The sequence below is a fragment of the Gymnodraco acuticeps genome, unplaced genomic scaffold, assembly GCF_902827175.1.
Source record: "Gymnodraco acuticeps unplaced genomic scaffold, fGymAcu1.1, whole genome shotgun sequence".
In the NCBI taxonomy this organism is placed as follows: domain Eukaryota; kingdom Metazoa; phylum Chordata; class Actinopteri; order Perciformes; family Bathydraconidae; genus Gymnodraco; species Gymnodraco acuticeps.
In genome coordinates this window covers 5,846,148-5,862,927 of record NW_022990441.1, presented here as the reverse complement: position 1 = coordinate 5,862,927, position 16,780 = coordinate 5,846,148, and the positions used below count along the sequence as shown (strand labels likewise).

The 16,780-nt window shown below is 42.2% G+C and overlaps 3 protein-coding genes across 3 annotated transcripts; 1 reads left to right on the top strand and 2 right to left on the bottom strand.

Annotated features, from left to right (window-relative positions):
- Positions 1–295: 295 nt before the first annotated feature.
- On the top strand, positions 296–6,354 carry qpctla (glutaminyl-peptide cyclotransferase-like a). The gene is made up of 7 exons (XM_034225377.1): positions 296–983; positions 2,041–2,187; positions 2,262–2,555; positions 3,519–3,680; positions 4,243–4,342; positions 4,431–4,547; positions 5,233–6,354. Exons 1-7 carry the CDS (start codon positions 768–770, stop codon positions 5,376–5,378), a joined length of 1,182 nt encoding a protein of 393 aa, XP_034081268.1. The 5' UTR covers positions 296–767; the 3' UTR covers positions 5,379–6,354.
- A 275-nt stretch (positions 6,355–6,629) lies between these two features.
- six9 (SIX homeobox 9) lies at positions 6,630–8,696 on the bottom strand. Its single transcript, XM_034225585.1, has 3 exons — positions 8,295–8,696; positions 7,414–7,574; positions 6,630–6,813 (listed from the first exon to the last, which is right to left on the bottom strand). Exons 1-3 carry the CDS (start codon positions 8,694–8,696, stop codon positions 6,630–6,632), a joined length of 747 nt encoding a protein of 248 aa, XP_034081476.1.
- Positions 8,697–9,105: 409 nt separating this feature from the next.
- On the bottom strand, positions 9,106–16,222 carry six5 (SIX homeobox 5). The gene is made up of 3 exons (XM_034225375.1): positions 15,478–16,222; positions 12,352–13,766; positions 9,106–11,828 (listed from the first exon to the last, which is right to left on the bottom strand). Exons 1-3 carry the CDS (start codon positions 16,161–16,163, stop codon positions 11,185–11,187), a joined length of 2,745 nt encoding a protein of 914 aa, XP_034081266.1. The 5' UTR covers positions 16,164–16,222; the 3' UTR covers positions 9,106–11,184.
- Positions 16,223–16,780: the final 558 nt, after the last annotated feature.

Below are 16,780 nucleotides of genomic sequence, written 5' to 3'. Positions count from 1 at the left end.
TCTCCATTTTATTCTACTTCATTAAAGTTAAACTTCACTACATCTCAGAGGGAACATTTGTGCACCCTATTTCTTAGTAGTTACCTAACATAAAACCATTCTTTAAATAAAGCACAAATGTGTTCTTCGGTGCAGTACTTTTGTAAATACAAAATGTACTTATGTGCTTTCATTTTAATTTTGTATTAAACTGAATCTTGAATGAATACAATTGACTAGTTCCTTCTACAGGTCAGTAGGTGGCGGTAGCTCGCCAAAATGCAGTTTGCCAACCATAATTAAAAACCTTAAAGAAGTCCTCCTTTGACAAGAGAACACAGGAACACAGAGGTTCCGCCATTAACATACTTTGTACGTTTTTGAATGGACTACTGCACCAGGAAAGTTATCACAAGTGTATTATATTATCTCTGTTTTTCAGTTATTTATCCTTATAGCTGTTAGTGGATACAAATAGGTTTAACACAGCAGAAAATAGTTTCTGCTTGCTACACAACCAAACAGATACCAATTTCTGTGTAGATTATACAAATATCCAGGTTGAATTTGCAGTAAAGCAGCTTTCAAAGACCGGGGCTGCTATGTAATGTAAAGCATGGATTTGTATGATGGAGTAGCACTGCAGACTGCTGCATCTGAAGCACCGGGCTGACAGACAGCCTGCTGCAGCTCCACTTCCTGTGTGGATATCCCTCCTACATGCTCCACAAGTCTGTTTGGACACGTCGCTGTTGAAGGACTCCCGTCTCGAAGCCTCCTCTCCCGTCATGTCCAGGTCCAGTCGGAAGTACAAGCCTCTGCAGCCGAGTAGCGGCTCCCTGCCCGGCTGTGACCGGCTGCGGATGCCCCGGGCCCGGGTCCTGCTGCTCTGCTTGCTCGGGGTCCTGGTGCTGGCGGTGGTTCTGGGGGTTTACCTGTCCAACGACACCAGCGATGGACCTGGGAACCGCATGCCAGCAGCTGCAGATCTGACCAAAGACAGGGTGAGAGACATTATGATAGATCTATAACACAGGCTTGTGGGACCTCAGTGTTCACTGTCTCTGAAATATAATAGCCACTACCAGATTGGGTTGCATTGTCTGAATGTTGGTGTTATAACATCTTGTAATCAGATATGTGACTTGTTAGTGGGGACTAAATATTGGATACATTAAAGGGCCAAATTAGTGACACCTAATAATAAACTAAAACTTGTAGATGATCATATGCCTAGTGCTGAAACTATTTGTCAATCAATGTATCCACTATTACTCGATGGACGGAAAGATAATACATTAATAACCTTCTAACTATTTTTTATTTTATTTTTTACAAAACTTAGAAATATTCTCAGATTCTAGCTGAGTCATGTGATAAGAAACTTTGGTCCTAATCCTCCAGACATGTTTTTCAATTAAAAAAAATCTGCTGCTGGATACAAGGTGGCCCCCTCTTCAATGAAAAGTCCAATTGTTTGAAAACAGTCTTTAAATGTCAAACTCAGACAAAAAACAAGTCCAATACCATCATCTTGAACATTAGGGACATGTTATGCATACTTATCACTATCATGTTATGTGCAAAACAATTCAACACTAACAATTCTGCAGTTTAATTCACAATGTAAGTGATTGTTGGCTGCATTCAAATGGGATGTTATCTACTTTTCATCCAAGCTAAGTCAATTCTAAATTAGAATTGACTTAGCTTAACTGAAGCCCTTTGAGGAACATTTGGGAAGAAAATGCAGCACAAATAAACAATATTTATCAGGACAATAATAGGGGAACTGAGGAGAGATCCCTCTTTCAGGATGTACGGATGTGCAGAGGTGCCAAATGTAAAGAAAATAGTGGAAGGAAATGATCATTTAAATGTTTAAGTTGCTGCCAAGCTCTTGTCAGATTTGGAGCACAACCCCTCCTCTTCACCACAACAAGCCGTAAAGAAGACATACTCTATTCATTCTCTGTGTTGCTATCACACTTTGTTGCCTTACCTTTTGATTAAATTGTTTTTCTTGATTTATTTTCAATTAATTATTTCCCTTCCATCCAGTTGTCCCACAAAGCCAGCAAGTGCTCTCCGGCTCAAATCCGCCGCCTAGCCTCTCAGGTGGATGGGACCCGCCTGTGGGAGACCCACCTGAGGCCCATCCTAATCGAGAGGCTCCCAGGGACTCAGGGCAGCCTGGCTGTGCAGCAGGTGTATAAAAATGTATAGTTTCCTACTCTTTACATATTTTCCTCACTCGCCTCTAACCCGCCCTCTCTGCTCAGCACATCACCTCCACTCTGTCCTCGCTGTCTGCCGGCTGGGCCGTAGACTTGGACTCCTTCCAGTCCGTGACCCCCCGGGGCCAGGTCCCCTTCACCAACATCGTTGCCACTCTGGATCCTTCGGCCCCTCGCAGGCTGCTCCTGGCCTGCCACTACGACTCCAAGGCCCTGCCTCCAGACCCCCGGGCCCCAGAGAAGGTGTTTCTGGGGGCCAGTGACTCGGCCGTGCCCTGTGCTATGATGCTGGAGCTCGTCACCTCTCTGGATGCCCAGCTTTCATCGTTCAAACAGCAGGTGTGTGCAAAGTTGTGTCTTGCTACATGTGTGTTGATGTCCAGTATATTTGCATTTACATTACACAATGTGACATTTTAAAAGTAATGATTTTGCAATTAAATTAATGTTCCCTGTCAGTGTTTATGATGTGTCTGGATATTACTGCTGCATGAATGTGTAAGTTGCATTTGACCTCTGTTGGTGATTAACATTTACTTTTCCGCAACAAAAATAATGTGAGGTAACGGTTCCGGTAGTTTAATCTGATACAATGCATCATATTCCACAAGATCATCATATTATTTGACTGTTTCTGTCCTGTGAGTGCAACGTATCTCTGGAAAAACATTGAATCATTTCAGCTTTGTGACAATACATGTGCCAGCTAATCAAAGAGGGTTTTTTAAATAGTTTATACTGAAGTATGACCTTTTTTTTTACTCATTAAGGAACAAACCATCCTTCAGTTTATCACAAACGTTAAAATTGACACACCTGGAAATACATGGTTTCATTGGACAGGATAAAAAATGTAATCTTGATTTTGTATTTTAGTACATGACATGAGTTAATCTACGTGGTTACATTCAACCACTGCAATGTGCAGTGTTTACACTCATGATATAGATACAGGCTGGAGCAGATGTTGACAAATTAGCTTTCCTATTTTACTGTAAAAATTATTTGACACAGAGAAAATTAGATGGTGATAATAATGACTTGTATTTTCCCTTTTTCTTTTATACTCTAATTGTATCCCTCTGCCTCTGTGCCTGCAGTACAGGATAAGCAAATGCTGACTCCAGCTGCTTGTGTTCTTTGCAGCAGTCATCTGTAAATAGCAGTCTGCCTCCAGAGGCTGTGATTGATGTAGTTACTAAAGGAATACACACTGCGACATCTCTGCAGGAAGAGAAACTGGCTTCATTTGCTGCTATTTGTAAAGTCAATTTAAATGTATTTCTTCCCTCTTTCTCCAAGAAACTTCCAGTGTCCCTTCAGCTGGTGTTTTTCGATGGGGAGGAGTCGTTTGAAGAGTGGACGCCCACAGACTCGCTGTACGGGTCCCGTCACCTGGCCGAGCGCATGGCCAACACGCCTCACCCTGCAGGGTCCACACACACCACCATGCTCCAGGCTGTGGTGAGAAACAGACACTCTCGTCCTTCAGGGTCTTACTCACATCCTGACACAGACACACTCTCAATTATGTATGAGCAGGCTGGATTTAGCAGACTGCCTAAACAGAGCCCATTTTAAACTTGACAATAGCAGCAGTGTCTGTATGCAACCACTGACTAAAACTAAATTACAAGGATCATTCAGACTTGCATTCCTTTTTTCCCTTTTTTGTGAACTTGGTATCTCAGGAATGTCTAAAGGAATTTTCCTCACATTTATCAGAGACGACCACTTAGCCCCAACGATGAACTGATTAGATTATGGAGGTCAAAGGTCAATGTCGTTGCGACCTCTCAAAACACTTTTCTTCAAGAATTATTATGAGGATTATGATAATTTTACACAAATGTCTAATTGTGGATAAAATGATTATGTTCTTTTAGAAAGAAATGGATGTAAACTGTAACTTTACCGATTGGCGGGGTATGCATTTTATGTGTTCATCAACATTTCCTGAACAATGATTTAAAAGTAAGTGAACTAAAGATTCAGTAGTTGTTTTAACTTGCATCTTCCTCTCTAGGACCTCTTTGTGCTTCTAGACCTGCTCGGTGGTTCTGATCCTCTGATAGTGAATCACTTTGATAACACCGCTCGCTGGTTCGACCGTCTGATCGCTGCAGGTAAGCATCGGCTGTAATTATTCTTATGAATATTTCAAATCTAGTCTGTTGGAGGACCTAACTCTGTCTTCACCCCCTGTGTTCTAAGAGAAGAGACTCCATCGCCAGGGTCTCTTGACCTCTCACCCCTCAGAGCAGACGTATTTCAGAAAGGATGTTTACCTCGGCCCTGTGCAGGACGACCACATCCCCTTCCTACACAAAGGTCAGTGATAACACATGTTCATAACATGCTGTCAGTGATCATTATATTAATAATAACTATATGTTTATAACAGAATAAGTAAGTAGTAGAATAACCATAGGCGATATAAAAACATGAATCAAAAAAGCTGAACAAAAGCTAAACAAACTAAGGGAAATCATTCAAACATCAAAACACAAAAGATAGCAGTGACTAGACAAATTATTATAAAAGATAATGATAAAACATTGTAAATAAACAGGATTATATATTAGAATAATACAATTTAGGAAATCCAACATCATATAAAAGCAAATCTAGGGGGTTTTCTTTTTATAAAGGCTAAATTTGATCACACTTCAGACTTTGTCCTTTTCAAAGGCAGAACATTCTCTGAAGCGCTGTCACAGCATTCACACAAACTCACGTGGAAGTTTGAAACAGTAACACTAACCATTGGAAATATTATTGTGAAACCGGTAACTGTTTCATGTCTAGTTGGAGGCCAGAGTGACTTTTGGTTAATGCAAGAAAGGAGTAAAAGTAGTCAAGCCTAGACAAAATAAATGCTTGAATTTATTTTTTCTGGTCAGTGTAAGAACATTAGTTTTAATTCTGGAGTTAGTTCTTATTTCAAAAAAGCAGGACTAGACAACCTTTTTTTGATCAGCCCTCTCTTTTCTCCCTCTCCACACACAAAAAACAGGCGTCCCTGTGCTACACGTCATCGCCACTCCCTTCCCTCGGTTCTGGCACACACTGGACGACACCGAGGAGAACATGCACCGCCCCACTGTGGTGAACCTGACCAAGATCATGGCTGTGTTTCTGGCAGAATATCTGGGCTTCTGAACACAAAACCCTGACCAATAGCCGCACTGGAGTACTGGTGCGGTTTGACAAATAATTGCTAAATAACCAGCATGAAATGGATCCAAATGCACAAGAGCTGAACCTGGTGAAATGAACTGAACTGTTGTGTTATCAGTGTACCAGGATACCAGCTAAAACTTTACCAAAGACTTGGCCCGGCTAGACCAACTCCTGTCCTGATGTCTGGGATGTGATGTGTATAGACAGTCTTTATTCTACTTGTTGAAAGGTGGTTGGATCATGGTACCGGAGGAACAGTTGGGAAAGTTAATCTGTGAATCTTAATTATTCTTCATTCCTGTGAAAAAATAGATCATGCCTTTTTAAAGGTATACTATGCAGGATTTTCATTTTAACAAATGTGAATATACCCTCACTAAATAATCTGTTGCAATCATTACTTATGACTCGATAGCATTGTGTCTATCCGTCTCTCTCCTCTGCTATGCGTCATGGATGCAGAGCAGAAAGGCCACAGCAGCCGAATATAAGGTGCTTTTTGACTGCATTCACAAACAATTCAGCAATCTAGGTTATGTTTATTTGTACCCTAAATCTGCAAAAGAAAAAACCAGAAGTGACCAATTCTTCCTCAGATACCTTGCTTCCTGCAAACATCGCTTACTCTCTCTTTTGTTGAGTTGGGGAGGAGGCACCGGCTTTGAAAGATGTGTTTAGAAACAGCAAACAACAATTCCTGCATAGTATACCTTTAAAAATAATTGCCCTGTTAATGCGATTGAGATGAGTACACTGGTTCATGTCTGTGAATAATTATTTACCTCCACTTACCTGAGGATCCTCTTCGCCTTACGACCTGCTGTTATTAAATGCTATATTATATGGCTATACAGCGAATGTGTGAAGGTGTTATTACAGTGAACAAGATCCAGCAAATATGTACTTACACCATGTACAAGGCGTGGTCTGCAAATAAAGCTCTAATGATTTGGAAGATTTGTCTTCGACCTTGATGCGATTATATGAATTGAAAAGAACATGGGAAAATGCTGTTTGTGTAAGTAGTACATGGGGAAATTTTTCCAGTAGCATCCCTTCTTATCTTTCCTTTATGATGTTAAAGAAGAACGTCTGCTAAGTCATGTTTTGGTAACAAACTTTACTTGCTAAGTATTTGTTTTATGGACACCAGAAAAAAGAATTTACATTTCAGTCGAAGCAAACTGTTAAGTTATAAAAAAATGAAAATGAAACACTTGAATGGCAGACTCAGTGGAGGCCTCCACATATGTGACGTAGAGGAGGTGGTGGGTGAGAGATGGGAGGAGTAGGAGGAGGAGGAGGAGGAGGGGGGCGATGGTGTAGGGGTAGTGGGCTCCCTGGAGGTGAACAGTCGTTGTCAGAGGAAGGGTCCCCTTCTCCTGAGGTCCCTCCAGAGCAAGATATTTGAAAACTGAGGGAAGAGATGAGGAGAATCTAAATCAGATCACATGTTGATGATGCATCATGTCTTAATTGAACCACAAGGGGACACTGTTGTTCTTTGTAAAAAGATACTCAATGTTTTCTACAGAAAGTTACAGATTGTTCAGTTTTTACATTATCTCAGATTGTTTAAAATTGACATTTAACCACATTTTTTCAATATAGATTATTAAAGTGTTAAGTTAGAGTGTTAAAATACCTGAGATCAAAAACTGCTAAAAACAAGGTGGGCATTATGTGAGTAACAGTGTCATCATTTATTGAAAGAGACATTACTCATTACATGCATTTGGAGCACCAAAAGCCAACTAGCTTAATTATAATTGAGAGAAGTTAGACATCTCCAAGGTCAATATCTTAAACAATCTGCAACTCACACCAATCTAATAAAAAGCACTACAAGTCAAATCAGATCTAAGTGCTGATTTAGGTATACCAGGCCACTAATTAACTTTTTTTGAGATGCATTATTTGAAATAGTTTGCAGGACTACAATGGCAGATATGGGCTTCTGTACGCAAGACCTTTAAATATTCAAACTATAAACAACTGCTGCTCCGTCACTGACCCCTGCAGGTCCGGGGCCCGGTCCCTCTGCCTGTGGTTCTTGAACCAGTTGCTGACCTGGGTGGTGGTCAGGCCGGTGGCCGCTACCAGCTGCCGCTTCTCCCAGCTAGAGGGATAGGGTTTATAGTGGTACCACTGACGGAGTATACCCCGTGATTTCTCCTGTAAGTATGTTAAACAAATAAAGTGAGGCCTGGACATGTTTAATAATAATAAAACAATAACACATTTCAAACACAAAGACATACAAACAATTGGGATGGCTCTTTTAAAACCAGAGATCAGCCCAACTAGCTACATCTGAAGTTTAGATGTTAGCAAATGTAGCCTATCACTTAAACACTACAGAAAACCTTTTTAAATGACATGACTTTCTAAGTTTTCCATTCAACACTTGCTCATGAAAATGTGTTGTTTAGTAAAGTTGAATGGTAGCCAGTTAAAAATGTTTCACGTTGGACCTTTTAACCATTGTACAGTAACTTCTATAGTTTTGGAAGAGTTAGTCAGATTGGTGCTCAGATAAAGGTAAAATAGCTCCACTAAAGTATGAAAACACATTACAGTTTAAGTCCTGTAGAAGTGAAGTATCACCACTAAAATATATTTTAATTAACAAAATGTCTGTCTATAAACAAAATTATTTGTATAAGGTAGGCTACTTATATCAGCACTTCAAGTTAGTTGGATGATATGGAGCATACTTTAGGTATTAGTAAAACTGTGCTGACAGTAGGCACAGTAGGCCTGGAGTAAATAAGTTACCTATCCAAACTGTTGTTAGATTGTTAGTTTCACAGCTAGTCAGAACTCATTAATGTGTCTAACAATGTAGCACCAGTAGAAAGCTACATTAAAAGTTGGGGCACACATGAAGAATACCTTAAAACAGTAGCTGGTCTCCTCTCCGTCCCAGATGGTGTGTGGTAGAGGGAACTTCCTCCTGACACGATACTTCCCCACTGCCCCCAGGGGTCGGCCCCTCTGCCTCTCGGCCTCCACATAGTGGGCTCTGAGCCAGAGCTGCTGCAGGAGCGCGTGGCTGCGTGGGGAAAAGGGGAAGCCCTCCAGCAGGGTGTAGAGGTCAGTGAAGCGGCCCTGGTGAAACGCCACTGCAGCTTTAGCCTTCAGCACACTCTCCAGCTTCCCAGGGCAGAAGGAGGAGAATGAGGAGGAGAGGGAAGGAGGAGGAAGAGTATGAAGAAAGCCAGCAAAACGATCCATGCAACCGCTCTGCAGGAGGACCTCACACATGCATGCAACCTGCTCTGCTGTGAAAATCATTGCAGTGGAAACTGGTCCAAGTCTGTGAGTACAACAAAAGGATGTGTGAGGATGTCTTCTAACAACCTCTAAAGTCCGTTGATGAAAGAGTGAATGTGTGTTTATCATTTCTCATCATGTCCGGGCAGAACCGAATCGCAGGTAACCAGAGATGATGCAGGCTGTAACAACAAACCATGCACTCCTCCTTCTCTTGAAAAAACACAAGCATGCACAGCCTCACACACACTTTGGATTTGTTTTTGTTCTGGCATTCACCCACAGACAGACTAGAGTGGTTCTGCCATGCAGACAAAACACTCATTTGAATAACATTTTCCTGCCAAATTAGAAGCAAAATCCTCAGACGAATAGTTTAAGCCGACAATAATTCAGTTTCCAGCACACGCACAATAATAAAAGCTGAACCTTTTTTTTGTAAATGTAGTTTATTACAATATAATGTAATATAAAAAATAGAATGCATTTTAATACAAAAACAAGAACCTTGAAAGCCTGACACAAACAAATCCCTTTCACAACTATCATAACATGTTATCTTTGGTTATATCTGGAGTCATATATGTGTCATGTAGGAGACGATAAAAACACGCCCAGGCTACAAACAAACGGGTACAAATGTGCGTAAGCCCACAAAGGCTTCAATCTTTACAAACTTTGGTAATAAATGGCTCATAATAGCAAACGCAGGCTGCCATATTTTACATATAAAGACACAATTCCCTTTACCCCGAAATTTCAGTAAAATGCATAATAAAATTGATTTGTCCAAGCCATTTGATAATCTACCTTAAAGGTCACTGGGAACAAAATACATTTACATGTATTAACAAGGGTTGACCTAGTGTATTTAAAAATGTCCCTCAAATTGATTTCATACCTATAGTCTAAGATTGTAAAACCTCCATTGCACAACAATGTGGCCTTCCAAGGGCATTACTTCCTATCTGCGTTTTTCCAACAAGGAGTCATTTTCTTACTGATTGATACATGCTTTAAATAGATTCAAATGTACAAAAAATACATACAAAAACATACATATAGAAAATACAACACAAAGGGCCTTATTGTAACTAGATGAGACACTGAAGTGAATTCTGTGTACCATAATTGGCCAAAGAGTTTGGCCGCTACCTGTGTTATTATGAAAGTGGAAAGCTCGTATAATACGATTAGTGTATTTATCAGTATCAAGGTGTGGTATTAAAGTCCATTTAAGAGGATCATATTTGGATTTTTAAAAAGGGCATTTCAGAACATAATGAGTCGAGCCACTGTCATAACAACACAGCAGCGCAGCGTAAACATGGTGTGAATGAAAGGTGCAAAATATACAAATAGAGGAGATCGAGCTATGAGACCAAAACTGTCACATTGACTCTCACTGGAGATCAGACACTTATGTGGATATTCAAAAAAAGTCATAAAGTGAATCCCATAATTTGGACGGGTGTATAGCACTTAAACTGTTAAATGTCAAAACGTATCTTTTCAAAAACATCAAACCTGTAAGTTATCAAATAAGGCACTTATCAATATCAACTAGCTGAATTTGGATACATGTAAGGGATCACAGCAAATCTTTAGTGTCATGCTTCCTTTAAAAACATTATTCAAAAAGCTTTTTTTCGTCTCCCAAGTGTACTGGCTTTCAACTGAGTCATTATGGTACATACAATCTGATAAAAAAAACTAAACATGCATCGCATAGAGCATAGACCCTTTTATTTTCCATGTTATTGCTTTACTAATGGAGGGCATTCTCACTGAAAAACTGCAGAACATGATTTAAAACAGATTTGACTGATAAAATGCAGTTAGACAGCATGTTTCAGCCCGGGCTCAGTAACTTGTAATATAAAATACTGCTGTATAGCCCCATCGAAGCACAAAAACGTATTTAAGTTCCTTTTTGCGAGGAATATTCTATATTCCTGGAGTGTTGGAAGAATAAGCCCTGAATCTCTTTGTCAGATTGTCCATGTATAGTTGCTGTGTTGGATCCACAACAAACTACTTATACTGCCAGCAAAATCCATATTTTCCAAGTACAGCTGAACTCTGAGTGTTATCCACAAAACTGTGAGGAAGAGCTGAGAAAAAAGGCTAAGCCGCAACGCCTTGCATAAAATTGTCTTTTCGTGTTTAACACCAGGACGTGTACCTGGGCACGCAGATCAACATGTATTTGTTCTTCTGTCTGCGTCTGATAACAGATAAGGCACGTGTGGATTTTTGTAAAAAGAATCGAGACACATGAGAACATTCCATATAACCCTGCCCATCGAGGAAGTAGAGCTGCAGAGGATTAATCTCAAAAGTGCCAGCTAAGTCCATGTTGGTATCAGGCCCCTGTGAGAGCGTCATCGCGGTACCGTCAGTACCTGAACATTTTAAAATAACATTTGGCATATTCTTCTATCTGCTGTATGTTTTATAGTTTTTGTTCTTTTTGAGACACTGGGTTGCGACCAGCAGAGTAAACAGACTACAAGCCCAGGTCATCATCCACAGGGACGGACTGCAGCTGAGTGAGTATCTTGGTGTCCCCGTCCATCTCCTCTGGATCCCCCAGAGCAGAGCTGGTTTCCACATCCTGCTCCGACGAGGGGCTTCCCTGGAGCAGCGACTCTCCTCCAGGAAGCCCCAACAGAGCCGGGTCGACATGTAGGTCCCCCTTTCCGCGGACATCAAACAGAGTTAGACTAGCTGACGTGGAGAGGGGCATGGGGCTCCAGGCAGGCTGGGACAGCTGGATGTTGGGTGTCCCCCCACTGTACATGGGACTGAAGGTAAGCATACTCTCTGGAGTGAGAGTGTTTGGAGCTGTAGAGGTGACTGTATGATCTAAAGCCGGGATGGAGGGTGTCCCCATCTCTGGAGCACAGTACGGTGGAGAAGAGTTGATGAAGTTTAGGGTGGATGATGTAAAGTGGGTCGGGCCTGAGGTGGAAGAGACTACAGGAGGGGTGGAGGGGGTGAGAAGTTGACTCAGTCCATTTGCATAGATGGGTGACGCCTCCGGGACCGGTTTCAGTGGCAGGCTGGTGAGCTGGATGCCGGCTGGGATGGTCAGGATCAGTTTGCCTTCGTGGACACTCAGGTAAGGGCTCCCACCGAGCAGAAGGTTACCTGTGGTGGTGAGGAAGGATGAAATGACAGCAATAAGGACAGAGTAACAACATCCAAAAAAGCAACGCAGCAGTTAAGCACCTTAGGAAATATTCTGTAAGTCTTGGTTATTTATCTCTATAGTCATTCATACTGTTTTGGGTCAGAAGATATTTGTCAGATTGTTTCCTGAGTGCATTATCTTACAGTCATATAGATAAAATAGCCCATTGTTTTTAAACATACTCTATACATCATGCCACAATTTGAGAATACTTTAGTTCGATTAGTTAGCTGTTTTGTAATGGTTGATTCAGCAGTGGTTATTCCATTATTCAACTGTTTTATCTCCAAATCTTATATTCAGTTTTATATCAATCTGTCAGAAAAACATAAAATCCTAAAAGCAGGGATTTTTTTTTTTCAATGTTGATTGACTTTTTTTTAAAAAAACTGTTAAAATAAATAAATCGCTGAGTCATTTTTGTAGTTTGGCTAACTGTTATGTGCTCTGTTGCTACATGTATTAATGAATTCAGTGTACCTGGAGCAGCAGAGGGCAGCTGAATGATCCCAGAGTTGAGGAGCTGCACACCCGGGGCCATGCTGGTTTGGTGACCCACATTCTGCAGGGGCCTCAGCTGGTTTATCCTAAGAGGCCCCTGAGCGACCCCTCCATGAGCTGAGGTCAGGATCTGTAAGGGCAGTCCAGCAGAGGGGATGGACAGAGAAGGACTGGCAGGAACCACTTGGGGGAAAGAGATGGAGGAGGAAGTTTGAATGGGGGAGACGGGGATCAGCTGAGGCATGGAGAGGGGGACTAACTGTGCTGCTGTGGAGGCTTTGGGCACTACTTGTGTCGGGGAAGAAATGGATATAAGCTGTGGGACCTGGATTGTGCTCGTAGAGGAGTTTGTGCTTTGTTGGAGCTGATTGTTAAGCTGTGAGATAGAGACTATAGTGGTGGCACCTTCAGGCAGAGTACTTAAAGCATCCTGTTGCAGTCTGGTGCTAGTGTTCACTGTGTGGTTTAGGAACTGAGAAGCTGATGAGGTGAGGGAGGAAACTGGGACTAACTGAGGGCATTGGGACACTGTGGCTCCTGAAGAGTGCTGCACCAGCTGAGACACTGGGATACCCTGGATGGAAGGCACGACCTGGGGCAGAGAGAAGACCTGAGGGGAGCAGCTGCTGCTGGAAACCAAAGAGCTAGAAGGGTTTAAGTGGGAGCCAGCGGAGGTAAAAACAACATACTCCCCATGCTGACTGGAGAACGGCAGGGCAGAACTGGAGATCACCATGCCTGCGGACGACATGGAGACCGGGAGAGACTCGTGGCGCTGGGGGATTTGTGCTAAGACTAGTGAGGGGAGACTGGTGGGGGAGGACAGAGTTGGTGAGGAAGGAGATAAAGATGAAGAAGAGGAAGATACTGTCTGGATGCTGCCCTCTGATTCAGGGACGCTGATGAAATTCATTGCATTGCCGCCGTCTGTTTTGGTTTGCAGGGGAAGAGAGATGACGGAGACCGGGGAGGTGTTAGTGCTAAGAAGACTGCTCTGCTTGGCCTCCATGGACAAAACCTCCTGCGGTGTGATGGAAATAGTTTGCTGCTGATGCAGACTAGTTTTGGTTATTACCTGAGCCCCGTTCAGAATCAAAGGAGAGTTGGATCCAACAGGACTCAGTGTGACTGTCTGGCAATCGCCCAAGCTCAGCCCGTTAATTATGACACCAGCACCAGTACTGGAGAGGATGGAATTTCCATTAAGTAGTAACGGCTGAGAGGCTGTGAGGAAGCCACCGGACCCGTTGAGGAAGAGCTGGCCCCCGGCGCTGCAGGGGACGGCGGAGAGAGAGATGATGGAGGCCGTGGAACTGGAAACCTCCTCTGGTTTGTCAGGGCCGTCGTCCATGGGGCTCCCCTCGTCATCGGTGCTGTGGTTCCCATCAGATTCACTGGACCGGAGCAGGAACAAATGGGTCAAATTAAAAGAGAAATGTCTGAGGCAACTGAGAGGGTTGGGCAACAGGATTTAGTCAAGTGCACAACTTGAACACACAAACACTTAATCCATTTATTGCATTTGTACTGTTCTGATCCCTTTAATGAGTTCATTTTATTACATACGTAATCTATGTTTTAAAACCCTAATTTCTATTCAGGGAACTCATTTCACTCACAGGTTTTAATGGATTATGCATTGTTAGACCTGGATTATTTAAATATGTGTATAAGAGAAAAGGCAGAGATGCTTGTACTGAACTATAGCTCCTAAACTCCATCAGACTGAAAACATTTTAACAATACAACATCAGTATCAGGCCTCATCTTGCATCATGACATCTGGTTGTGCAACTCTACTTTTGAATGTATTTACAGCGATGGTAGACAGATTAGAGTTTGAAATGTACATTACTGTGAATAACATTTGAAATGTGCCTTATGTTTATCAGTTATATTGAAATACTGACTAAAAATGTTACTCACTCAAAAGTTGTCCTTATTCCAACTTTTACACATTTAAACTTTTCAAATATCCCTCATCTCTAATGAATTAACCAATACATTACATCAGGCTTCTTAAAAGATTATTACATGTTCATGACTAGGTCCATTATTTATCTGCAACTGATTTAAAAATATTGACTTTCTAAACACCCCTTAGTTGAATTGCAAAATGTTGGGAAAGTACACCAAAAATAGAATTATGTTTGCATTCAAACTAGGGACAAAACTTGTATTGTTGTGTGTTGCAGTGTACTTTAATGTGCAAATTGCTTGTATGTGCAATATATACAACAAACCAAATTCTGGTTCTGGTTAAAGAATAACTTTTTCAATTGTTAGCTTGCTCACACTGGCGTATAGTATTCTGTATTTGTCTGGATCCAACTCAACCTTTTCTGGTCATTGTATTATCTTATCTTATCTACAAAACTGACCATACTCTGTGGTGAATCCGGGATATTCCTAACAACTATTTTAACCGAGTGTTTGCTTGGTTTGTGTGGTCAACCATACAGATTGTGTGCCAGACCACTAAGCCTGTGATAAGATAAGTATGCTGTATTATCTCTTATCTCCTCACGATTTACCATCTCCCCCTGCTTTGTGAATAAGTAGCTGTAAAACTGAGGTTTCCCCCAGCCTACATAGCACCCCCCACATTCACTGGTTAAAGCATTTACTCTCACCCCGTCACCCTACAGGCCCTATGCAGCGGTGCAGGATTTCAGGAAACTTGAGCCATGATGGGCGCCTGGATCTCACATTTCATAACAAAGCAACATGCTCCTGGTCTCGGACCTGTGTGGCTTTACTGCTGTCAAAAGTCAGCTCCCCCGGCCATTATCTTACTTCATGCATTTTATAAAAGTTCTTAAATACGTTTCTTTTTACTGACGTTTGAGGTTTACATGGTCTTTCTACTCTGCCCTTTGTAGGCCTGCATGTCTTTGTTTTACTATGAAGGTCTGGTGCGTTCAGTAACTGTTTTTGAGTGATTGTTAATCTCTAAAAACACTACACAAAGCAACCAGCCGCTCTCAAAACAAAAAAGGGAATGTCACCCGTCTACTGGATAATGACTTTTGAATTACTCCCTCGGTTGAGACTAGACTCATGGGTTAACATTGTTTCCAGTGCTGTTGGGTTATCTAAACTTGCCTTTTGCTGTGTGTCCCGGACGGGGTCCTGTCCCTCTGCCTGCGGTTCTTGAACCAGTTGCTGACCTGGGTGAGGGACAGTCCGGTTACTTTGGCCAGGTTTTTCTTCTCGTCCGGAGTGGGGTACCTGTTGCTCTTATAGCAATCTTTCAGGGCATTTCTGGACTTTTCTTTAAAGCAGTACACGGTCTCCTCTCCGTCCCAGATGGTTTTGGGAAGGGGGAACTTCTTCCTGAGCCGGTACTTGTCCACTGCGCCCAGGCTGCGGCCCCGCGACCTCTCCGCCTCCTTGTAGCGGGCTTTCAGGTACAGGTCCTGCAGGAACCCATGGTTAGACGGGTGGAAGGCGTAGCTATCCAGGATGGCGTACAGCTCCTTGAATTCGTCACGGTGGAAAGCCACCAGTGCCTGGGCCTTCAGCATGGTCTCGTTGCCACGTAGCAGCTCGGACGAAGGAGGTATGGTGGAAAGAAATCTCCACAGGCGATTCACATTGCCCGCCTGCAGGAGGGCCTCGCACAGACATGATACTTGGTCAGTGGAAAAACTCAAAGACGAGTTTTGGAAACTTTGGAGCAATTGTTCCGAAATGTGCACCGGATCTTTATCTTCTTTGAACTCCGTGGCCGTCGGCTCCTCTGGGCTGTTCTCGGATTGTTCTGTAGACTCCAAAGACAAGGAAGCCATTTTTACTTTAACTTTTTTTCCTCCAGTAGTTCCTCCTCCTCTCTCTCCCTCCCTCCCTCGTAGCGAAGCACTCTCTCCCGGTCTCTGCCAAACCACCAACGTGCCTGCAAATAACAACAGCCACGCCCCTTGTCTGTCTTTTGTTCAAAGTAACTTTATATATGTCACCAATTAACATATTGCGGAACTTAAGACTGCAGTATGCTTATACTCGATAATAAACAAAACTACTAGACCCCCACCTCCTTTAATTAAATGCTGGAAGTCAGTGGTGGAAAATGACAAAAGTACATTTACTCAAGCACTGTACTTAATTACACTTTTGAGAGACTTATACTTTACTTAAGTAATTCAATGTTCACTACTTTGTTCTTCTACCCCACCACAATTCAGAGGTAAATAATGTACGTTTACTCCACTACATTTATCCTTGAGTTACTTTGCAGATTTTGATTGAAATATAGAAAACACTTTAACAAGACTTTAGTTAAACCTGGAGTAACATTCACAAGCTACCCTGCAGCATCAGTGTGCCTGGCCTGGGAGGTCTCTAATGCAAATACTGTACCAACATGCTAGCTATCATTTGCATTTGTGACGTACGTGCTTCATTTTTT